This window comes from Mobula hypostoma, chromosome 1 (genome assembly GCF_963921235.1).
Source record: "Mobula hypostoma chromosome 1, sMobHyp1.1, whole genome shotgun sequence".
NCBI lineage: Eukaryota > Metazoa > Chordata > Chondrichthyes > Myliobatiformes > Myliobatidae > Mobula > Mobula hypostoma.
In genome coordinates this window covers 151,335,366-151,361,975 of record NC_086097.1, presented here as the reverse complement: position 1 = coordinate 151,361,975, position 26,610 = coordinate 151,335,366, and the positions used below count along the sequence as shown (strand labels likewise).

The 26,610-nt window shown below is 41.2% G+C and overlaps 1 protein-coding gene across 2 annotated transcripts in view; it reads right to left on the bottom strand.

The window, feature by feature from the left end:
* LOC134351722 (KH domain-containing, RNA-binding, signal transduction-associated protein 3-like) overlaps positions 1 to 22,032 on the bottom strand; it is a 226,406-nt gene extending 204,374 nt beyond the window's left edge. For both annotated transcript variants that reach the window (XR_010019243.1, XM_063058289.1), the window contains exons 1-2: positions 21,917 to 22,032; positions 21,566 to 21,657 (exon numbers count right to left, since the gene is read on the bottom strand). Coding sequence is in view for 1 of the 2 variants with exons in the window: in XM_063058289.1 (XP_062914359.1) it covers positions 21,566 to 21,656 (91 nt within the window). In the remaining variant the exon portion in view is untranslated. The remainder of the gene's footprint in view (positions 1 to 21,565; positions 21,658 to 21,916) is intronic.
* Between the last annotated feature and the right edge of the window lie 4,578 nt (positions 22,033 to 26,610).

Below are 26,610 nucleotides of genomic sequence, written 5' to 3'. Positions count from 1 at the left end.
AAATACACAGCCTATATAAAGTAGAAATAATGTATGTACAGTGTAGCCGGGAAGATGAGGGCAACGCCGAATTGCGGGTGGGGGGAAACTGGCACATATGCGCATGCGCACATCACACGCGCACGTGATGCATGCGCACACAGGTGCCCGCGTAAGGCTTCATGGTCATGGTAGTCTATCCTGGGGTAAAGTGTCCCGGGATTTGACTGCTACTTTTGTCCCTTATTTGGGAGTAAGAAAATTGGCAACCCTAACTGTAAAAGACATTTTCAGGTGAGTTTAACCCTGAACATCTCCGCACCCACCCCCCCCCCCGCCCCCCTGCCGGTCAGCCAGTCCGCAAGAATATTGTCAATACTAAACCGGTCCGCGGTGCAAAAAGGTTGGGGACACCTTACTTTAACACTTGCGCCTGTTGAAAAATTGCTGCAAATTTAAGTGTCCAAATTGATGACTCTGCCTCCTCTAAATCTTCTGCATCATCATCTTCTGTAGAGGATTTCAAAAGATCTTCGATTTCCTCATTGGTAAGGGTTTTTCTATGCTCTTCTACGAGTTCCTCGACGTTGTCCTCGATCATGTCAGAGAAGCCATCCCCACCAACTTCCCTTGCAACATGCAAGATATTCCTGACTTCTGCATCAATAGTGGGGAAGCCCCTGAAATCACTGACTATCTCACTACATAATGGGTTCCAACATACATTGACTGTCTCGGGCTTTACGGCATCTACAGCCTCTGCAATAAGAACAATTGCATCTACAATTGTGAATTTCTTCCATCAATCTATGATGCTGCAGTCAGGGTTAGCGTCAAGGGCAGCATGAATCCTCCCGAAGGTGAGGCGGGTGTAAGTCACCTTAATGCACTTGATTATGCCTTGATCAAGTGGCTGCAGCAGTGACACAGTGTTAGGAGGCAGGAACATCACCTCCACATTATCGTCGGCAAAGCAAAGAGATTGGGGATGGCCGGGAGCATTATCAATTATGAGGAGGACCTTGAATGGCAGCCCCTTTTCTTTGAGGTATTTCTTCACTTCAGGAACGGGGCACTGGTGGGACCATTCCAAGAACAAGATCGCTGTCACCCAAGCCTTCTTGTTGTGTAGCCAGAACACAGGCAGGCAATTTTTGTTTGTTCTTAAGGGCCCGGGGTTGTTTGCTCGGTAGACAAGTCCTGACTTGACCATGTGACCAGCTGCATTGCCACACAGCACCAGAGTAAGGCAATCTTTCCAGGCCTCAAACCCCGGGGTCCGCTGGGCACTCTTATGGATGTAGGTACGATTGGGCATCTTCTTCCAGAACAAGCCCATTTCATCACAATTGAAAACTCGCTCTGGAAGGTAGCCTTTCTCTTCGATGAGTTTCCTGAACTCCTCTGGGAATGCTGCTGCGGCCTCCACATCAGCCGATGCCGATTCTCCCGTGATCTTTACGTTCTTGAGGCTGTAGTGCTTTACATAGCCAGCCATCTCTTACTAGCCTTAAACTCTTTCCTCACGCTCTCCTCAACCCCGAAAGTGCTCATAGAGACCAAGTGCTTTTTCACGTATAATTTTCCCATCAACAGGGATATGCTTCTGTGACATGTCCTCTAGCCACATACTTGCTCCTTTCTCAGTCTTTGCAAGCACTTTATCACGAACCGGGGAGACCATTTTCGCTGTTGTAGGGGCAGCACTAACACTTCCACGAACTTCAGCTTCTTTCTGCTTTATTGTGCGAATGCTCGATTTGTTCTTACCAAACTTACGGCCCACTTCGGCAAGCGACGTGCCACTTGTCAAATGATCTAGGATTTCTACTTTCTCGGCAAGAGATAGCACTTTACGCTCCCTCTTAGCCTTTGAGGAATTGCTTTGACCACTTAATTGCTTTTTAGCAGCCACTTTTTCACTGAAAAAAAAGTAGTAACCGAATGAGACGCGAGGCGAACAAAGATCAAACAACGAGTGCTGGAGAGAGCACTTCCAGGTTTTCCCAATCCGCGGGTGGTTGAACCTGTGCATGCGGAACCCACGGATAAGGAGGGCCAACTGTACTTCGGGATTGAATAGTAAAACGATCTTTTGAGGAAGAGGCAAATATTCCCAAGGGTTCTTTCTCCCAGAGCAGCAGAATCCTTGTGGAACTTAATTATCATCCCTCAATAAAATTGACTTACAAACCACAAACCTATGATCAACATTATGGATCTATAACAGTCTAAGTGCAATCTATGTCAGTGCTGCAATATTTCAAGCCTTTCTCATATCAATGCTGAATACTGGCTTCCACAAAAGTGGCACTAATCTACGAGACAGATGGGAATCAACTTACATAGCATCTATTCACGAACCAAGGTCATCCAAGTTTAGTCAGAGCTGCATTATGTACACAGGTAATGTTTATGTAGATAGACATTCATGCTCCGAGTCACTATTGATTTGTTCACCCAGACACTTCAGTGAATGGGCCTTTTATTTTACATCCGCAAACCAATCTGACCCACTCCATACCACTACCCTCCAACAACAAAAGGTACTGGCTGAGATACTGGAAAATAAGGACTACTATACACATCACAGGAGCCACCTCTCAGTGAAGGCAGTCTTGATCACAAAATACACCATCGCCTTTTACAGACAGGACTGCATTTGTTTGAACACATCCCTCTCCCCTATGCATTTCTGGGACATGGTTACCAACAGCAAGCTCCACAAAAACTGGAAAGATACCACTAGCAGGCAGGTTAAGCAAACCACAATATTATCCTCAACCCAAAAGGCAGAGATCCAAATATAATTAGTTTATTCTAATGGGCAGACTATATCTTTCGCATGCTCAGCACTATCTGATGAATACGACAAAATAAAATTCCTGTCATATTCTCAAAACCTACCTGTGATGCGAAAAGGCATTTGCAAGTGTACTGAGAACATACAAAATCAGTATCGACCTAGAATCGGGTTCATTATCACTAAAATATGTTGTGATTTGTTGTTTCACAACAGCAGTAAACTAATACATTTAAAAATATACAATTTGCAATAAAAACTAAGTAGTGCATAAAGAGACCAAAAATGATTAGGTAGTATTCATGGCCCATGAGAAATCTCATGACAGAAGGCAAGAAGCTGTTCCTAAAACACTAGAATATGTGTTTTCAGGCTCCTGATAGTAGTGTTAAGAGGGTAAGTCCTGAGTGCTTGAGATTTTTAATGACGAATGCTGCCTTTTTGAGGCATCATCTTTCAAAGGGCACCACCTCCCAAATTCATCATCTTCAAGCTCTTCCCCATCGTCCAGCAATGGTCTCAATCACCTCAAAAACCACAGACCTGGAAGAAACTTCAACATATAAATTTCTGTTAAGACCTATGAACTTCAAATATCCCTTCACCTCTTTAGTGAGGATTCCTTCCAAGTGCCCATTTAATAAAACACCAGAAAATGTCTTTATTATACATATTTAGGCCTCTAAATAGAAATCTTAAGATTAATAACTCATCCAGGATTAAATTTCTGCCACTGCATTTCAAAACAATGCAGGAACAAGTACAGAGTTTACATATATAATTCCTTGGTTTCATGATTTTTTTTTAAATAGTGGTGTTACTCAAAACCATTTCACAATAATGGATTTCCATGCTCTATAGTAACGAGATAGTAACACTCACATATTGGACAAGATTGTCATTTTCTAATACAGGCACTGTTTTATACTTTATACTTTATTGTCGCCAAACAATTGGTACTAGAACGTACAATCATCACAGCACTATCCGATTCTGTGCTTCACACTCCCTGGATTACAAATATTAAAAATAGTAAAAATTAGTAAATATTAAAAATTTAAATTATAAGTCGTAAATAGAAAATAGAAAAATGGGAAGTAAGGTAATGCAAAAAAACCGAGAGGCAGGTCCGGATATTTGGAGGGTACGGCCCAGATCCAGGTCAGGATCCGTTCGGCAGTCTTATCACAGTTGGAAAGAAGCTGTTCCCAAATCTGGCCGTACGAGTCTTCAAGCTCCTGAACCTTCTCCCAGAGGGAAGAGGGACAAAAAGTGTGTTGGCTGGATGGGTCGTGTCCTTGATTATCCTGGCAGCACTGCTCCGATAGCATGCAGTATAAAGTGAGTCCAAGGACGGAAGATTGGTTTGTGTGATGTGCTGTGCTGTGTTCACGATCTTCTGCAGCTTCTTTCAGTCTTGGACAGGACAACTTCCATACCAGGTTGTCATGCACCCTAGAAGAATGCTTTCTACGGTGCATCTATAAAAATTAGTGAGGGTTTAGGGGACAGGCCAAATTTCTTTAGTTTTCACAGGAAGTAAAGGCTCTGGTGGGCCTTCTTGGCAGTGAACTCTGCTTGGTTGGACCAAGTCAGGTCACTTGTGATATTGACCCCGAGGAACTTAAAGCTTTTGACCTGTTCCACTTGCGCACCACCGATGTAAATTGGCTATTGGTGATCCCATAGACATTAAACTTTATTTCCACTCCAAAACCAGTCTGATGGGGAAAGAGGGGTAGCAGCCAGAGACCTAAATGAGGTAATGGGGGTGATGGTGGTAACAAAGTGGATAGGACAGCAATCAATATTAAGAAGGACACAGAGGAGGAAATTGAAAATGAGCTAGAGGACTGAAACACAGGACTTACCCAAGCAAGGTATCCTTGGAAGCATCCTTTAAATTATACCACTACAAGACAATTGGCACTTTATAAAACCCAGATGAGAGTGCCCGATGACAAGACTGCTTCAGAGCCTCGCCATTACCTTCCTCCAAACGGTACTTGAAATTAGCTTTGCACAGCAGATGACATTAACACCTAGATCCACTACAGAAAACAGCACTCACCATCCTAAACATGAACCATGGCAGGAGCACCAGTCAAACTTCATTAATGGCAAAACCAATTTATGCACTTCATTCAGGGAAAATGATGATTTTAGTAATGTATGGCCAAATCCTCAACACAGTTACAATACCTCTGTTCTGCACCTTTAACTAGACAAAAACTTCAAGTAGTGGTCACATAAATACATCTGAGATTAAAGCATAACCGCCAATGATATTTACCAAATAACTTCTAGAAATACAAATGCCACTTTTTAAATGTTATATGATTCACATTCTAACAATTCAGCACTATGGTAGATATAAATACCAAAAAGCAAATGCCAATAAAAAAATTATACCAACAAATACAAAAACTTAACTTATTGTAAAGAATGGATCTTACATTAATGGTAGGGTCATAAAGCAACAAAGCATGAATACAGACCCTTTGGCTCAACTTGTCAATGCCAATCATGCTGCCTACCCAGCTAGTCCCGACTTCCTGCTTTTAGCCCATATCCATAGCAGCGCTTCCTAAATGATATTTTTGTCCCTGCCTCAACCATCTCCTCTGGCAGTTTGTTCCAGGTGCTCACCACCCTCCTCATGAAAAGTTGCCAAGTCCCATGTAAAGTTTTTCCCCCTCACGTAAACTCATTTCCTTAGCTTTGGACTCCTCTATCTTGACGAAAACTCTTACCATCCACCTCATCTATGCCTTTCATAATTTTAAACATTTCTACCCCCCACTGTCCTACTTTCCAAATAAAGACCTAGCATCTCCAATCTCTCCCTATAACTCAGAACTCTGGCAACATCTCATAAATCTTTTCTGCACACTTTCTAATTTTACATTTTTTCTCTAACAGGGTGACCAAAACTGTGCACAGTACTCCAAGTGCGACTTCACCACAGAGTTATACAATGCAACGTAATGTTCTGACTCCTACAGTGAGAGCCCTGACTGATGAAGACCAGTGTGCTAAATACCTTCTTCACTGTTTACGGAATGTATAGTTCATTGCACTTTCAATTAACAATGTATTTTTACTCCAAGCTCCCTCTGTTCCTTTACACTCCCTAGTGCCCTACCATTCACAGTATGCCGGTTTGACTTTTTAAAATGCATCATCTTACTCTTATCGGTATTAAATTCTATTAGCCATTCCTCAGCCCATTCCCCAATGATTTCCTCTGATCTACAACAACCTCCCTATCAGCATGTCATCATTTTGTCATCTGCAAACTTACTGATCACACTTTGTGCATTCATGTCCAAATCATTTATATAAATAATGAATAACAAGGGTTCTATGTGGATGTGTGGCTGTACATTCCCAAAACAAAAGCTGTGAATGAACCAGAAGGTACGTCATCTGTTAAGGGCTAGATCCATGGCATTCAAGTCTGGTGACTCAGGTCTGTACAAGAAAACCAGGTATGATTTGCAGATGGCCATTTTAAGAGCAAAGAGAAAATTCTGAGCAAGGGGTTGAAGGGGACATCGGATACACATCAATTCTGGCAGGGTTTGCAAGACATTACTTCCTACAAAGTGGAACCCAATAGCATGAATGGTAACAACGCTTCACTACCAGATGAGCTCAATGTCTTCTATAACTGCTTTGTAGAGGAAGAATATAACTACAGCTGTGAAGATCCCTGTTGCACCCGGTGACCCCTGATTTCTGGTTTCTGTCTTGGAGACCAACGTTAGGCTGTCTTTAAGGAGGGTGAATCTTCGCAAACCCCGATGGCATACCTGCTAAGGCTCTGGAAATTTATGCCGACTGGCAGGAGTACTCAAGGACATTTTCAACCTCTCACTGCTACAGCCAGAAGTTCCCACCAGCTTCAAAAGAAGAAACTATTGTACCAGTGTCTAAGAAGATTAGTTTGAGTTGTCTTAATGACCATCATCCAATAGCACTTACATCTACAGTAATGAAATGCTTTGAGAGGCTGGTCATGGCTGGAATGAACTCCTGCCTCAGCAAGGATTTGGACCCACTACAATTTGCCTATCACCACAATCAGTCTACAGGAGGTGCAATCTCAATGGCTCTTCACGTGGCCTTTGATCACCTGGACAATACAAACACCTATGTCAGAATGCTGTTTGATGAATATAGCTCAGCCTTTAACACCATTATTCACACGGTCCTGAAAGACAAGCTACATAACCTGGGCCTTTGTACCTCCCTCTGCAAGTGGAACATTGACTTCCTAACCAGAAAACCATAATCTGTGCGGACTGGTGATAATATCTCCTCCCTGCTGACGATCAACACTAGTGCACCTCAGGAGTGTGTGCTTAGCTCACTGCTCTACTCCCTCTACACATGACTATGTGGCTAAGTATAGCTCAAATACCATCTATAAATTTGCTGATGATACAACCATTGTTGGCAGAATATCAGATGGAGATGAAAGGGTATAAAAGAGTGTGATATACCAGCTAGTTGAGTAGTGTCATAGCAACAACCTTGCACTCAACGTCAGTATGACAAGAGATGATTATGGACTTCAAGAAGGGTAAGACAAGGGAACATGAACCAATCTTCATCAAGGGATCAGAGTGGAGAGAGTAAGCAAATTCAAGTCCTGGGTGTTAAGCTCTCTGGTCCCAACATATTGATACAGCTATAACGAAGGCACAACAGCAGCTATATTTCATTAGGACTTTGGTAAGGTTTGGTTTGTCAACTAACACACTTGAAAACTATCGATGTAGCATGGAGAACATTCTGACAGACTGCATCACTGTATGGTATTTGGGTTTGGGGGTGGGGGGGGGCACAACCAGACAAGCCCAAAAGCAGCTACAGAAAGTTGTAAAATTAGTCAGCTCCATCTTGGGTACTAGCCTCTGTAGTACCCAAGGTATCTTCAAGGAGTGGTGCCTCAGAAAGGCGATGTGCATTAAGGACCCCCATCATCGAGGGCATACACTATTCTCTTTGTTACTGTCAGGCAAGAGGTACAGAAGCCTGAAGGCACACACTCAGCAATTCAGTTAACAGCTTCTTCCCTTCTGTCATACGATTCGTAAATTGACATTGAACCAAGAACACTACCTCACTTTACTTTTTTAAATAATTGTTTTTGCACTATTTTTAATCTATTCAATATACATATATATATACTTACTGCAATTGATTTATTTTTTATTTTTCTGTGTTACCATGCCTTGCATTGCATTGCTACAAAGTTAACAAATTTCCCAACACATGCCGGTGATAATAAACCCGACACACCAACTTCTGAAGCACACCAATAACAATGGCTTCCATTCCGAGAAACAACCTTCAGGCACCCTCTTCTTTCCAACTCTGAACCAATTTTCAATCCACTCAAATTGCTGTCCCTGGATTTCATGGGATCGCACCTTTCTAACCAGCCAGCCATGAAAGATCTCGTCAAAGGTCTTGCTATATTCCTAATGGACAACATTCACAGCCTCATCAACTTTTCTGCTTACTTTTTAAAATAATTTGAAAACCTCTGTCAAACACGAATACCCACGCAATAAGTCAAGCCAACTGCTCCTAATTCAGACTTTATCCAAATGCTGGCAGATCCTGTCCCTCAAAATTTCCTCCAGGAGTTTCTCCACTATTGATATCAGCCTGTAATTGACTAGCTACCATTCTTAAACAGAACATTAACTACTTTGGGAACTTCACTAGTGGCTAATGACGAAGCAACCGTCTCGTAAGAGCCCCTGCAATTTCTTCTCCGGCCTCCTGCAAAATCCAAAGCCCTGCAGATTTATCTACTTAAATGTAGGAAACACTTCCAACCTGGTAATATGGATATTCTCCAAAACTTATTTCATTATCTCTTGAGCAGGCATGATTTTCTCCTTTCCTGTGGCTCAAGACATAAGTGGCCTTGCTGAACTCTAAGTGGACCAACACTTTCCCTAGCCACCCCTTTACATTAAATATACCTATAGATACAGAATTATTACAACTGAACTAAATTACTAAGAGAAAATCCACAAAGTATTTCCAACAAACTACAACTTCCCTTCCTTCACCCCAAGCATGTTACTTTCCATCATGCTGTAAACATCTACCTTTTGAAATTGAGGTTTCAATGGAGACTCTGTTTCCTTAACAGTAAATGTTTTCAATTTACCTCACTTGTTACATCTGGTAATTGTGAACCAGTATTACTAAAGGGTTAATCACATGTCAGCGTCTTGCTCCTGAAGCAGCCAAATATTTGTAAGAAAATCAAGAGAATTTAATTAGCCTTCTTCTACTGCTATCAGATCAGATTTAGGTCAGTACTGAACAATTACTACACACAGGAAATATGGATAAATTCAATAACAGCAGTACAACTGAGAGCAATGATAAAATCAAAGAGGTCAAGCTTATCAGATAATGACAATAATCATTCAGGAGGAATGACAGAAAAGTTGATTTTTTTTTAATTCACACAGGTGGACATAAATATCAGTCATAATTTTAAAAAATGACTGCATGGTACACTTTAGTCCTATTGAAAATACCATATTTCTCAAAGTCTTAAACCGGATTAAGTGTCAATACTGTTGTATCTGGTCATTAGGTGATTGTCACTCCCCACTATGTCTGTAACTGAAATCTCCATTGACCCATCAAGACTGACCACAAAAATTCCTAAAGGAGTTTTACATTCCAAGCCCAGGTTCAAACTGCCATACAGCCAACTGTAATTTGGCAGTTAAGTGGAGTTCACCAGCAAGATTGAGGGCTGGTGGAAGTTTATCTCCGTTACAAATTATAACAGTAAATTTCAAAAGCATGAACTATCTGAGTCAATATTGCCAATATAAAGTTCTTAATATTAGTTGTACCCTTACAACATTTCTCAGTGCATCTAATGATTCCAATAAACAACTGAGAAATTCCACTACTTGAACAAAGATACTAGATTATCAGAGATTTACCGAGAAAAGACAAGTTTGCCATAGTCATAAACATGTTATATAAATACTTGATCCTAGCACTGGATGGTCAAGAAGACAAATGCGTCTTTCTTCATATGATCACTTAAAAATACCTGAAGTAGAAAGGACTGTCAATAGTTTCAACAGAAGGCTTTATATTGAAACAAAAAAATACACAAGTGCAACACAGCACACCATCAAGATACTGCACTTATTTCTGCACATTCTCATAGGTGTCAACCAGGTGAGACTGCCAAATATTTTTGGAAAACTATAAAAAGTGTGAAAATGTAGAGAAATTTAACAAATAAGGCAATGAATTTGAAAAAAAATATATAAATTTAAGAAAAAACTTTTGATGCCAAAAATCCAAAACAAATAGATAATGCTCGAACACTTACTCGATCAGGAAACATTCACAAGAAAGAGAAACAGTTCATGTTTCAGGTCTTTGCTTAGTTCTGATGAAGGGTCTTGGGCCCAAATCACAGAAACATAGAAACCCTACAGCACATTACAGGGCCTTTAGCCCACAAAGCTGTGCCAAACTTGTCCATACCTTAGAAATTACCTAGGTTTACCCATAGCCCTCTATTTTTCTGAGCTCCATGTACCTGTCCAGGAGTCTCTCAAACCACCCTATCGTATCCACCTCCACCACCATCGCCAGCAGCCCATTCCACGCACTCAACACTCTGCGTAAAAAAAAACTTAACCTTGACATCTCCTCTGTACCTACTTCCAAGTACCTTAAAACTGTGTCCTCTCGTGCCAGCCATTTCAGCCCTGGGAAAGAGCCTCTGACTATCCACACGATCAATGCCTCTCATCATCTTATACACCTCTATCAGGTCACCTCCCATCCTCCGTCACTCCAAGGAAAAAAGGCCGAGTTCATTCAACCTATTCTCATAAGGCATGCTCCCCAATCCAGACAACATTCTTGTAAATCTCCTCTGCACCCTTTCTATGATTTCCCCATCCTTCCTACAGTGAGGCGACTAGAACTGAGCACAGTACTCCAAGTGGGGTCTGACCAGGGTCCTACATAGCTGCAACATTACCTCTTGGCTCCTAAACCCAATTCCACGATTGATGAAGGTCAATGCTTTCTTAACCACAGAGTGAACCTGCGCAGCAGCTTTGAGTGTCCTATGGACTTGGACCTAAAGATCCCTCTGATCCTCCACACTGCCAAGAGTCTTAACATTAATACTACATTCTGCCATCATATTTGACCTACCAAAATGAACCACTTCACACTTATCTGGGTTGAACTCCATCTTCCACTTCTCAGCCTAGTTTTGTATTCTATCAATGTCCCGCTGAAACCTCTGACAGCCTTCCACATTATCCACAACATTCCCAACCTTTATGTCATCAACAAATCTACTAACCCATCCCTCCACTTCGTCATCCAGGTCATTTATAAAAATCACAAAGAGTAGGGGTCCCAGAACAGATCCCTGAGGCACACCATTGGTCACTGACCTCCATGCAGAATATGACCCGTCTACAACTGCTCTTTGCCTTCTGTGGGCAAGCCAGTTCTGGATCCACAAAGCAAGGTCCCCTTGGATCCATGCCTCCTTACTTTCTCAATAGGCCTTGCATGGGGTACCTTGTCAAATGCCTTGCTGAAATCCATATATACTACATCTACAGCTCTACCTTCATCAATGTGTTTAGTCACAGCCTCAAAAAATTCAGTCAGGCTCATAAGGCACGATCAGCCTTTGGCAAAGCCATGCTGACTATTCCTTATCATATTGTGCCTCTCTAAATGTTAATAAATCCTGCCTCTCAGGATCTTCTCCATCAACTTACCAACCACTGAAGTAAGACTCACTGGTCTATAATTTCCTCGGCTATCTCTACTCCCTTTCTTGAATAATGGAACAACATCTGCAACCCTGCAATCCTCTGGAACCTCTCCCGTCCCCATTGATGGTGCAAAGATCATCATCAGAGGCTCAGCAATCTCCTCCTTCACCTCCCACAATAGCCTGGGATACATCTCGTCCAGTCCCAGTGACTTATCCAACTTGATGCTTTCCAAAAGCTCCAGCACATCCTCTTTCTTGATATCTACATGCTCTAGTTTTTCAGCCATCCCTACGATCGCCAAAAATCCTTTTCCATAGTGAATACTGATGCAAAGTGCTCATTAAGTACCTCTGCTATCTCCTCCAGTTCCATACACACTTTTCCACTGTCATGCTTGATTGGTCCTATTCTCTCACATCTTATCCTCCTCTTCTTCACATACTTATAGATGCTCTTGCTCTTCACATACTTGTAGAAACTTCACATCATGAATTTTCTCTTTCTGAAGATGTTGCCTTATGATACTAAGATTTTCCAGTATTCTGTGCTTTAAGAAAATGTCTTGTTCGTCTATACTCTCAATCTAAGAAATAGCATTGTACAATACAAATAGAAGGGAAAAACAGCTGCAAAGTGTCATTGCAAAGATTCTACCTCTGCCCTCAGAGTAAAACCTCCAAAAGTACACAATCATGCACAAAATACCAATTAAACATAGCCTGTCTATGCAAAATTAAGATAAGCATTAACGACTGAAGTATGGTCAAGTATTAAATTGGGATCAAGATGTTTTCACATTCAGACCCAACAATTATTGCCCTGTCAAACCCAATCTCTAACTGAGCAATTTGCAAGCATATCCATCCTTAATGTAGATATTCAAGGATATATCAGGCTATGGCTGGGTGGTCAAAATTTATGTTATTGATTACGAAATGATCAATACAGCATAGGGATTTATTTTTCTTAAAAATGTACTCTAGCATAATTTCCCATCAAGTTTGGGATCGCTAATTTTTGTGCTCAGAACGAACAACTCTATTCTCTTAAGAAACATGTTTGAATTAACTTTCTAGCCACGGAATATACAAAGTCTATATTTAGAGCAGGTGCATTTCAAACATGTACCAAAATATAAAAGTAACAATTAATTAAAAAGGTAAGCTTGAGTTCATTTAGACTATATGTGAAGAAAACTATTTTCAAAACTAAAACCTGTGCACTAACAAAACAAAAAAAATGAGAAGTGCTGCAGGAGAGAAAAAAAACAAATCAACATTCCATGATATGCCTACTGAAACCAAATGGCAATCTTGCGCTTAAATGAACTTACTGCAGAACCACAAGGCAATCTGAAGGGTTTATTCCTAATGAATTTCACAGCTGCAACATCTCTACTTATAGCCAAACTTCAAAAGTAAATATACAAGCCAAATGCCAAACAATTTAATTCTACTGTTCAGTTTCAGCTATGTATATATTTTAACCGAATACTACCTTTTAATTTTCATAGCAAACTCTCATTTTCTGAATTTCACAGCAAAGATCTAAAATCAGCTTTCAAAGTCCTGAGGTGCTTATAAAAATTCATGCTCCATATATTGTTATTTAATATAGCCATCATAATTTTTCTTGATTTGCAGACCAACATCTTAACATAATGAAAATAGATAAACTATATCAAAACCTTTGAAAAGCTACGATTTCTGTAGCAATGGTAAACTTATTGCATTGTACACCACATTCCGCACCCACAATTGACCACATTATACTTTTATCTGCGCAGCAGGTGTTGAGCAAGCCCAAACTTAAAGATAATAATCATGCAAAACCTTTTAAACTAACTTCACATAAGAACTGTCAAGTATTAAAACTCTGTCATCTTACAATCAAAGTTTTAAAGAAAATATAGTGGATTCCAGTTATTTGGTTCATCGGTTAATCTGGACAGCCACTTATTTGGGACAACTCAAAGAACAAAAACTAATTAAGAAAATAGCTAGGATTTCCTTTGGTTATTTGGGACACTATGCCACTTAATTGGGTCAGAAAATTGTTTCTGAACAATTTCCAACTAATATCAGTTGGCCAGCTGGTGGCGCAATCACATCAGCGCCAGATTCCAGAGCGAAGGCTGAGTTCGAATCCAAGTCGGGCCACTCCCTGAGCTCACTTTCCATCCGTGCCTGGTTGAGCGTCGAGCTAGCCACTTGGCCTCGTTAAAAAAAAAAGGGTCGAGTCAGGAACGTTCATATCGTGACCTGGTTAATCCGAAAGGAGACGAATCCTGACATCACGCACCAGACAATAATGGCTGACTGTCTGGTGCGACACGCTACAAAAAAATCAGTTGCATACACGTGTGTGACCATTCGACACTACACAGTGCTTAGACCAAAGTTTTTAAAATAGTGTCGGTTATGTGTTTATATTCAGAAAGTATTGTTTTTTGTCATTGACAGGTGACAAGAAATAGGCAGTAAGACAATTCAGAACAGTTTTGCTCAATGTGGTTTCAAGCATTCACGCTTGAAGATGCCAGAAACAGCCAGGAGCGAAAATGAAACAATTTCACTATTTCAGCAAGTTAGGAACTATGAAGAATTTGAAGATATCAACAATTATCTTGAAAATTACAATGGAAATGAAGATCTGAAGGATGCAATTGTCAAAAACATTATATGAAGGCAGTCCATTATCTGTCCTAGGTGTCTGTGCTGATTTTGTTCATTTACCATCAATCAAAAGAACACGGCAGCATACACAGGTTGAATTCCTCCATCAGCAACTTCTAGGAATGAAGTTTTATAGTACTGTAGTAGTATCAATAGTGTTTTAGCAACACACACACACCCCCAGCAGGCCAGGTAGCATCTAAGGGAAAAGTACAGTCAATATTTGGAGCCGAAACCCTTCAGCAAGACTGGTGGAAAAAAAGCTGAGGAGGTTTGAAAGGTGGGGGAAGGGGAGGGAGAAACACTAGGCAATAGGTGAAACTTGGAGGGGAAGAGGATGAAGCAAAGAGCTAGGAAGTTGATTGATGAAAGAGACAGACAGAAGGCCACAGAAGAAAGAAAAAAAGGCCCCCCCCCCAGCTCCGGTGGGGTGGGAAGGACAGCAGCACCAGAGGGAGGTGATGGGTGGGCAAGGAGATAACACGAGAGAGGGACCCGGGGAATGGTGAAGGGGGAATTATACTCTCTCCCCCCCCCCATGGATACTGCTTGGCCTGCTGAGTTCCTCTAGCATTTTGTGTACGTTGCTTGGATTTTCAGCATCTGCAGATTTTCTTGTTTGTGATTCGACAGTTTTCCAATTTTTATTTAAATCCATCATTTGTTACTCCGTTAAATGGCAATTTGTCTTTTTTATGCCTTTCCTCAAAACTTCAGTTAACTGGGGCAGCCACTTAATTGGGCCAAAGCGTACTTGCCTCAATTAAATGGAGCTCACTGTAGTAATGGCTGATTGACAAGGACAATACTAAACCACTTGAGATCCTAAAGCAATTCACATAATCAATTGCAAAGCTGTAGCATTTAACCTGCTTGTATACTTCATAGCATAAATGTTATGACTGCCTTCAGAATTATTAAACCTGCGTTTTTCATTTTCTATTGGCTATTAGATCAATGACATTTTATTTTGGAATAATATGCAAAAAGTGCTGGTGGAACCCAGCAGGTCAGGCAGCATCTATGGAAATGAATACTTCACCTGAGAATCCATTGGGCCCCAGCAATTCTTCCAGATGAGGTATCACTTCATCTGCAAATCTGCTGGGGCAATCTACCACATCTGGTGCTCCCAATGTGGCTTTATCTACTTTAGCGACACCCAACATAAATTGGGGAACTGCTTTGTCAAGCACCTTCACTCCATCCGCAAAAAGCAGGACATCCCAGTGGCCAACCATTTCAATTTCTATCCCCATTCCAACATACCAGTCCACGGTCTCTTCTGAAAGATGAGCCCACTCTCAGGTTGGAAGAACAACACTTGTATCCCATTTAGGTCACCTCCAGCCTGATGGCATGAATATAGATTTCTCCAATGTCCAGTAAGATTTTCTCCCCCACTTTCCCCTTGTTCATTTCCCCACTCTGCCCATCTCTTCTCACCTGCTATCACCGTCCCCCTGGTGTCCCTCCATCCCCTTCTCAAATAGGCCACTCTCCTCTCCTATCAAACTCCTTCTCCAACCCTTTACCTTTCCACCCACCACCTCCCAGTTTCTTAATTCACTCTTCTCCCCGACCCACCCAGCTTCATCCAGCTTGTACTCCTTCCCCTCCCCCACCTTATTCTGTCATCTTTCCCCCTTCCTTTCCAGTCCCGATGAAAGATCTCAGCCCAAAATGTCGACTGTTCATTCATTTCCATCGATGCTGCCTCACCTGCTGAGTTCCTCCTGCATTGTGTGTATTGCTTTGGATTTCCAACATCTGTGGAATCTCTCGTGTTTATATTAGTTTGGATACCTTTGCAGTTACATGGAACAACCAATTTGATTTTGTGGTGGAATTCAAAAAAGGAATACTTCACTCAAGTCAAAACAAAAGTCTGCAATTAAATACCCTAAGTTCAGTTAATGTTATAGAACTTCGTTAATAAATACAAAATCTTTCCAGGATTTATTAAATCTTTGTGAGACCACAAGCATTCCATGATCCATTAAGCAAGGCAATGCATATTCCTACATTGCATATTCATTTTCTCATTTAAGAGATAATTAAATTTATTTGCATTCGGGATAGAATCCTTGAAAGGACAAGAGTTCCTCCAGCGTTTGTTGCTCATGAAAGTACAATCCTTGCTGCCATTGTCGTTTTTTTACTAGACCTAGTTTTCAGCAATATTCAACTTGAATTTCAAATCTCAGCCTGCTGCTGTTGTTTGCTGGGGCAGCAGGCTGAGGGTAGCAGACACCAACAGAATCAACAAACTCATTCGTAAGGCCAGTGATGTTGTGGGGATGGAACTGGACTCTCTGACGGTGGTGTCTGAAAAGAGGATGCTGTCCCAGTTGCATGCCATCTTGGACAATGTGTCCCATCCACTACATAATGTACTGGGTGGGCACAGGAGTACATTCAGCCAGAAACTCATTCCTCCGAGATGCAGTACAGAGTGTCATAGGAAGTCATTCCTGCCTGTGGCCATCAAACTTTACAACTCCTCCCTTGGAGGGTCAGACACTCTGAGCCAATAGGCTGGTCCTTGACTTATTTCATAATTTACTGACATAATTTACATATTACTATTTAACCATTTATTACTATTTTCTATTACTATTTATTATTTCTATGACTATTACTATTTACTAATAGTAATATTACTGTTAATATTTCTATTACTATTATTTATGGTGCAACTGTAACGAAAACCAATTTCCCCCAGGATCAATAAAGTATGACTACGACTCAATTTAGTAGCAATTACATGAGTCACCAAGTAATTTAGGTTATTTCTTGCATAAAATGCACCAATTCCAACTTATCATGTTAAACCTTACAGTACACTTGCATCCTGAAAAATATGTGCACACAAGGAACAAAAGATCTGTTGAAAAGTAAAGCAAAAAATTAAAACAGTATTTTAGGAAATAAATTTTAACTTGACACATTTGCCACATGAAACTGTTTAATGAAATTAGAAGAGGTTCAAATAGTGGGTAACTAACTTAAAATCAGGATGAACTGAATCATTTCTGTGAAGGTTATGAAATGTTTGAAATTTTTAACAATTGAGAAGATAATTTTTTTCTTGAACAAAAAATATTTGAAGCCTTTAAAAAAAACAATAATCTGAAACCGCTACTTCAACTATAAAGGCTTTTAAACAGCATTACAAGTCACTCAACAGGAGTATCAAGTCATATTTGCATCACCTAAATTCAGCACAATTTAGTAAGTAATCAGTGCTAAATCACTGCAAATTTAAGCACCAAGCTCCAATGCAAAATTCCTGTTCGTATCAGAAGCACGATAGAGATTACTCACTCTACATTTGTCAACAATTGACTGCACGATGACATTCATAAGTTTATCGTTAGGTTTTCACTTTATGGGAATTTCTAGTCTCTCCCAAAATTACAATATACAATTGCCAAAAACATGATACCTTATCACTATAAAATTTGTATAATTAGTCAACAAAACAAATACTGTGGATCCTCTTAGCATTAACCATATAACAATTACAGCACGGAAACAGGCCATCTCGGCCCTTCTAATCCGTGCCGAACTCTTACTCTCACCTAGTCCCACCAACCTGCACTCAGCCCATAACCCTCCATTCCTGTCCATATATCTATCCAATTTAACTTTAAATGACAACATCGAACCTGCCTCAACCACTTCTGCTGGAAGCTCGTTCCACACAGCTACCACTCTCTGAGTAAAGAAGCTCCTCCTCATGTTACCCCTAAACTTTTGTCCTTCAACTCTCAACTCATGCCCTCTTGTTTGAATCTTCCCCACTCTCAATGGAAAAAGCCTATCCATGTCAACTCGATCAATCCCCCTCATAATTTTAAACACCTCTATCAAGTTCCCCCTCAACCTTCTATGCTCCAAAGAATAAAGACCTAACTTATTCAACCTTTCTCTGTAACTTAGGAGATGAAACCCAAGCAACAGTTTAGTAAAGCTCCTCTGTACTCTCTCAATTTTATTGACATCTTTCCTATAATTCAGTGACCAGAACTGTACACAATACTCCAAATTTGGCCTCACCAATGCCCTATATAATTTCAACATTACATCCCAACTCCTATATTCAATGCTCTGATTTATAAAGGCCAGCATACCAAAAGCTTTCTTCACCACGCTATCCACATGAGATTCCACCTTCAGGGAACTAGGCACCATTACTCCTAGATCCCTCTGTTCTACTGCATTCCTTAATGCCCTACCATTTACCATGTATGTCCTATTTTGGTTAGTCAACCAAAATGTAGCACCTCACATTTTTCAACATTAAACTCCATCTGCCATCTTTCAGCCCACTCTTCTGTCTTAAATTTCTCTGCAAGCTTTGAAAACTTTCCTCATCATCCACGCCACCTATCTTAGTATCATCTGCATACTTACTAATCCAATTTACCACCCCATCAGCCAGATCATTAATATATATGACAAACAACACTGGACCCAGTACAGATCCCTGAGGCACATCGTTACACGCCATCCTCCAATCTGACACACAGTTATCCACCACTACTCTCTGGCATCTCCCATCTAGCCACTGCTGAATCCATTTTACTACTTTCATATTAATGCCTAACGATTGAACCTTCCTAACTAACCTTCCACGTGGAACCTTGTCAAAGGCCTTACTGAAGTTCATATAGACAACATCCACATACATACACTATTTGACACATACTTACAAAATACCATCTACTGTTCAGGAAAGCATACATGTTCTTGAAGGACCACTTATCAATTTCAGTCAGCTCCATAAATAATAGATAAAAGTAATTTCTGTGCTCAAAATTAGATTGGATATAAACACCAGAAAATCTGCAGATGCTGCAAATCCAAAGCAACGCACACACAATGCTGGAGGAACTCAGCAGGTCAGGCAGCATCAACGGAAAAAGACTGGAGAAGAGTCTTGACCCGAAATGTCGACTGTTTACTCTTTCCCACAAATGCTGCCCTGCTGAGTTCCTCCAGCATTTTGTGTGTGTTAGTTTAGATTGGATACAATTCCCTTTTCTTCTACAAAAATTGGGTTAAGATAAGCACACATTCAACATAGAAAAGTCAACAAGTACTGAAGTTATCAAAATAAATTGAAATGTGAATGATAATTGCATTTTTAAAAATTCTTTTTATTACTCCTGTCAATCCAACACTGCAAAAATTTGATGGAATACTGTTAATGGCAAATGTGTCATTTGATCATTACAATGCCCTTGAAATTAAAAAGTCTGCTTTTCCCCAGATAAAAACTATCTTATCCCAACACCATGAACATAAAGACAGCACCACTGCGGAGCCAGAGTACCAAAATGCAACATCACTTCAAATGCAAATATCAAAGTTTCAAACCAAACCCATAAATTCAAAAATTAATTCATGTACAAGTTTCACAAGAACATCAGCAAATAAGGTTGTCAAATAGTAATTTTAACCGTGATACATGTTCACAATATAGTCCAAATAAAGTCTAGGAGAAAGCAGTGCAAAATACTATAAAATTGCTTTAACAGAAAATTACAGTAGATTTTTTGCTAACCACAAACTTTCCTGTTTACAAAAAGCATCTAAAATTGAATGCATATAGGTCAATAATCTCCTGCTTTAGAGAATAGATGGTCAGAATACCTAGTGTTTGAAGTAATCAACTAAAAAGTTTAAGCTGCAGAACTTCTGAACAATTCAGTTGTTCAGTTACCTCCTTAGCATTCCTGCTTCTGAAAACTGCCTCAATGCAATGGCATGAAGTGGAGATCGGCGGCTTTGCATGATGCAGTGTAAAAAAACAGTGGGTATTACTATTACCAGAAAAAGTGACTCTATGCATATTGAAAAAAGTTATACTTCTTTCTACCCAAAAAACTCAAACAGTGTAGCCAATCTATCCACGCTAGCAAAGTATTTATTCTAAATTTGCAGATTTCAAGAATAAATTATAGTTTTATGACATCAGTAAGCTATATAATCACAAGGTGCAACTCATTCTTAAATGCTGGAACTCAGCAAGTCAGGGAGCCTCTAAGGAGAGGACAAAACAGTCAACATTTCCAAAAGAGAACTTCATCACAATCGGAATAGGTGGGTCTTGGCATGAAATGTCAACTGATATTCCCTCCACAGATGCTGCTTGACTTGCTGAGTTTCTTGAGCATTTTCTGTGTACTGCTCAAGAACTACAGCATCTGTAGAATCTCAAGCTTATAATCATACTGCATACTTTAGCACAATGAAAACTTGAAGCTAAACAGTGCTCAATTCATGTACTTCACAAACATTGGATATGTGAAGTCTAGAAATGCATGGATATTAGTGAATTTGTCAGTATAATATTAATACTGATATTAAAAATGTCATCTAAAATATCTGTAGTTATGAATTTCTCCATTAATTTGTTTCCCATTAATTATTAATTATATTGCTTCACAATTTTTGACATTGGCATACAAGATGTTTTTTCCATCCTTCAGATGCCTTCATTGAAAACACCAAAGAATGAATCAATTCATTTTTAAAGGTATCTTCCAAGACAGACCTGCGGCAGAAGCAATGTCCGGAATGATTTTTTAATTAGAACATCGATTCTGTATTCTTTCCGGATTTGAAACTTAGGCAGGAATGTATTATACTTTAGACATTGTTCCGAGTTCTATTTATAGCTATTTTCCTTAAACAATTTGAATTTTGAAATATGCGTCCAGACGTGTTTAATAAAACTTTTAGACGATGATAGAAACGCCGATCATTAGATGAAAACAGTGCAAATGAGCTGAAGAATGATTCAATGGGAGCACATTGAGTCCAAAAACACAAGTGATAGGGAAGGACTTTCCTACTGAAGTATGTTTTGCAGTATTTTAAAACTGCATTGCATGAATCGCAATCACCTGAACTGCTGGAATAAAATAACCTCCAAAAAAAAAGAAACGTTAACCCGTGAGTATTTCAGAGAGACAACCTGTGTAACGGGTTATGAGTAATGTCCACAAATCAATGAGAACAATAGAATCGACGGGGAAATGCAAACAAAAAATGACTTCAGTCATCATTAAAATGAATTAAAAAAACAAAAATCTATTTCGTTTGCAACTTTGTTTGTATTGGAATCGAATAAAACAAAAATCGTATTCAGAAAAAATAAATTATTTTAAGTCAAGTAATATTTTCTGCAATAAATAACAAGTTGAGAGTTTAGCTGGGGCCAGAAGAGAATAATCACAAAGTTTTATCCAGGTCTATAAATACAGTGAATGTACCTGCTGTCACTAGCCTGGTGGCGTGGACGAAAGAAGGGTCCAGACTGTCCTTCTCGGCCATCAGCTCGGGTAAATACTTCTCATCCTCCATCCTGCAGCAAAGGGCGACTTGGGTCATTTTTTTAAAAGTGTTAGCACAGTAATGAATAATCACTTAAAATCCACCCACCACCCCAACCTCACATACAAAAAAATCAGCCAAAGCGTCCAACTCGGGCGGTGAAATGCCGCGGTTCGGCTGTTCAAATTAACACAAATCCGCAAAATACAAGACAGAAAAGCAGTCCCGAAGACACGACTGTGAGGTAACCGCTGCCCCGAACCCCTCTATGACTTTATTTTCTCACTCACTCATTCGTTTTCTCTCTATTTTCCCCCTCTCCTTCCCCCCTTTCTCCGCTTCAGGCGACAACGCAGATTATAAAGAGAGGAAACGAAATCAAAAATAACCGTCCGCTGCCTCCGTTGCAGCCCGCCCCCAGCCGACTGATTGGTCTTGTTCGAGTCACTCAAAAGTCTGCCCCTGTTGCTATTGGACACCCCTGCACCTTCTCGCTAACGTGGTTCGACCTATCGCCGCGCGAATTTTTCGCACCCTGCGAAAGAGCCGAGCCAGCTTCTGAGGCGGCAAGTGTGCTTCCCAGCTCCGAGCTTCGTCAAAGGTCGATCATTCGTTAATCCCCGCCCTCCTGTCCTGATTTCTTTCTTGAATGGGCTTTGTGCCCGTCAATCAAGATTGTAGCACCGCTCACTCAGTGGCGGGGCACCATATATTTCCGCGGAGTAAAAATAATTCAATAACTGTAAATAAATAAATCGTATTTGAACATAGTTTCAAAATATTTATAACATTTTATGCAACGTAACTTTGTATTCGTTTTATGCATTCAATTTATTAAAACATATTTGATGTTTGCTTATAGTCGGAATATACAGGACTCTATTGCAATGAATTTTATTGATTTTTTTTATAAAAAAGGGGCAGAAGAATATGAGGTGACAGTGAATCTCACTAAGAATGAGTTGTAGTTAATGTAATGGTTTAGGGATGGATGGACATTATTTGCTGCAGATTGACTGCAAGAAGTCATAAAGCACTTCAATAAAGTTTCTTTCTGGAAAGAGGCAATACTGCCTCCCTGTGGTTTATTTCTTACATACAGCTTCCCTAATCAACTACAACGTTTATTGATACGTTCGTTCGATCGTTCAACGATGAGAACCACGCTAATCATCCGCGATTTGGGGCTGGACTGGCCTGTGGGTACATAGATGGCTGGAGAAGCCAATCCACGCTCGAAAAGTCCTCTGGTAGTGTGTTCAAAAGATAATGAGCTGGGGTTCACTGCCTCGGGGTAGCCTATGCCTCTCCGCTGCAATTGTCCCTTCTGCCTCATGTGTCACTGCACCCTTATAATGGAGGGAGGGCCGCCACTCAACCAGAACCAGTTCCCATGTGTCTTTGTTGATGCCGAAGGCTTTTAGTGAAGTTTTCAGGGTGTCTTAAGTGTTACCTTCGGCCTCCAAAGGAACCGTTTCATTTTTGTAGTTTACCCTAAAGCAGACATTTGTCAAGTCAAGTCAATTTTTAATTGTCATCTCGACCATAAACTGCTGGTACAGTACACAGTAAAAACGAGACAACGTTCTTCAGGACCATGGTGCTACATGAAACAATACAAAAACTACACTGAACTACGTAAAACACAAAAACTACACTAGACTACAGACCTATCCAGAACTGCGTAAAGTGCACAAAACAGTGCAGGCATTACAATAAATAATAAACAAGACAATAGGCACAGTAGAGGGCAGTAGGTTGGTTTCAGTCCAGGCTCTGGGTATTGAGGAGTCTGATGGCTTGGAGGAAGAAATTGTTACATAGTCTGGTCGTGAGAGCCCGAATGCTTCGGTGTCTTCTGCCAGATGGCAGGAGGGAGAAGAATTTATATGAGGGGTGCGTGGGGTCCTTCATAATGCTGTTTGCTTTGTGGATGCAGCGTGCAGTGTAAATGACTGTAATGGCGGGAAGAGAGACCTCGATGATCTTCTCAGCTGACCTCACTATCTGCTGCAGGGTCTTGCGATCCGAGATGATGCAATTTCCGAACCAGGCAGTGATGCAGCTGCTCAGTATGCTCTCAATACAACCTCTGTAGAATGTGGTGAGGATGGGGGGTGGGAGATGGACTTTTCTCAGCCTTCGCAGAAAGTAGAGACACTGCTGGGCTTTCTTTGCTATGGAGCTGGTGTTGCAGGACCAGGTGAGATTCTTCACCAGGTGAACACCAAGAAATTTGGTGCTCTTAACAACCTCTACGTTGGAGTCGTCGATGTTCAGTGGTGAGTGGTCTCTCTGTGTCCTCCTGAAGTCAACAACCATCTCTTTTATTTTGGTTACATTCAGAGACGGGGTATTGGCTGTGAACCAGTCCGTTAGCCGCTGCACCTCCTCTCTGTGTGCTGACTCATCGTTCTTGCTGATGAGACCCACCACGACCATGTCATCGGCGAACTTGATGATGTGGTTTGAGCTGTGTGTTGCAGCACAGTCGTGGGTCAGCAGAGTAAACAGCAGTGGACTGAGCACACAGCCCTGGGGGGCCCCCGTGCTCAGTGTGATGGTGTTGGAGATGCTGTTTCCAATCCAGACTGACTGAGGTCTCCCAGTCAGGAAGCCGAGGATCCAGTTTCAGAGGGAGGTGTTCAAGCCCAGTAGGCTCAGCTTTCCAATCAGTTTCTGAGGAATGATTGTGTTGAATGCTGAACTGAAGTCTATGAACAGCATTCGAACATACGTGTCTTTTTTGTCCAGGTGGGTTAGGGCCAGGTGGAGGTTGATGGCAATGGCATCGTCTGTTGAACGGTTGGGACGGTACGCGAACTGCAGGGGGTCCAGTGAGGGGGGCAGCAGGGTCTTGATGTGCCTCATGACGAGCCTCTCGAAACACTTCATGACGATGGATGTGAGTGCAATGGGATGGTACTCATTGAGGCAGGACACTGAAGACTTCTTCGGCACGGGGACGACGGTGGCGGCCTTGAAGCACATAGGAACGACGGCGTTGCTCAGGGAGATATTGAAGATCTCAGTGAGAATCTCTGCTAGCTGGTCTGCACATCCTCTAAGCACTCTGCCAGGAATATTGTCTGGTCCAGCAGCCTGTGGTCTGGTATAAGAACTACATGACCTTCCCAGTGTAACTGGGATTACATCAGGATGGTCTAGATACTGGGCATGCCAACTTTGGTAGATACCTCAGCGTCAGGGATTCTATCTTGCAACTTAATATTAAGGAGATTTCTGTGCAGACTGTGTGGAAATGGTCCAGTTTCATGGCGTGCTGTTGGCACCCTGACCATGTTTCACAGGTGTAAAGCAGAGTGGGGAGTAGTATGGCCCCATGCACCTGCAGTTTCATCTGTAAACTTATGCCTCTTCTGTTGCAGACATTGGTATAAAGTCTGCTGAAGGCTACATTTACTTTGGTGATCCTGCTGTTTACTTCACCATCAATGACGATGTTCCGGGACAGTATGCTGCCAAGATACGTGAACCCGTTCACTGGATTGAGTCTTTGACAGTTGATTGTGATGTTTGGCTCAATGTATGATTTCCCTGGAACTGGCTGAAGCATTAATTTAGTCTTCTTGGTGTTGATGGTAAGACCACAGTTGCATATGCATGAGAGAATTTGTCAGCACAGCACTACATATCATCTCTTGATTCAGCATTGAGGGCACAGTCATTAGCAAAAAGGAAGACTCTGATGATGCCTATCATAACCTTCATTTTTGCTTGGAGCCTCCTAAGGTTGAACAGTTTCCTATCAGTGCCGAATCGGATGCTGGTGCCTACCTCGCTGTCTCTGAAGGCATCTGTCAACACGGAAGAAAACAGCAGACTGAATAGTTTTGGTGGCAAGATGCAGCCCTAATTGTCCCATTTCAGACAGGGAAAGGCTTGGATGCCTCACCATTGTCCTGAGCTCTAGCTTGCATGCTAATGTGGAATAGCTGCACCATGCTGATGAATTTCCTTGGACATCCATTCTTTGCCATGATCTTGCAGAGACCCTATCTGCTAACAGTGCCAAAGGCCTTAGTATGATCAACACAGCAGGAGAACAGGTCAGCTTTTTGCTGCTGATGTTTCTCTTGTAGAAAACACCATTTTGATGATCATCACGCTCTTTCTGGAATCCACACTGACTCTCCGGTAGGTGTTCCCGGTCAAGGTGTGATGTGAGACAGTTGAGAAGAAACCTGACAAAGGTCTTGCCTGCGATAAACAGCAAGATTATTTCCCAACAGCTGTCACAGGACTGTCAGTTTAAATTCCTGTAGAATTGTCTCTTGCTGCAACGTGAGTTGGAAGAGCTAATAGAGTTTTTTCTATTAGCACTGCACCACCTTCCTTGTGGGCCTCAGGTGGTTTAAATCTGATCCAGGTGCTTTGCTGCTGAGAGTTGATGTATTGCTCTGTGGGTCACGGCTAAGGTTGGTGCAACATGCAGTACTTCATTGACATGTATTTGGGGTTGGCTTCATCATTTATAGTCAAAGGACAATTCAGAACTGTTAAAGAGCTCAGCCCACCGATTAATTTTCTTTTTGTCAATGATCAGCATGTTCCCATCAGTACTAAGGAGAGGGGATGCTCCTGATGATGTGGTCCAATGGACTTCTCTTAGTGCGTACCTCTCTGCATACACCTGGATTTCATCAGCTTTATTGCTCAGCCAGAAATCCTGCGTCTGACACAGTTTGTGTCGTATGGTCCTTCATATCTTATTGAAGGCATCCTTCTATGAGATGGACTTCGGGTTGCTGAGGAAAGCTTTATGGAGACAATATTTCTCACCCAGCAGTTGTTTGATGTTGACACAGTTTTCATTAGGACAAGTCCTTGTGCTTTCTGGCAACAGGTCCCAGAATCTCTATAGCAGTGTTGTCAATCAGCTTTCAAAGGTTTGACCAAGCAGTTTTCACACTCTTGATTGTCCAGACGATGCATCCACAAAGGTGGGAAGGTGGAAAACACT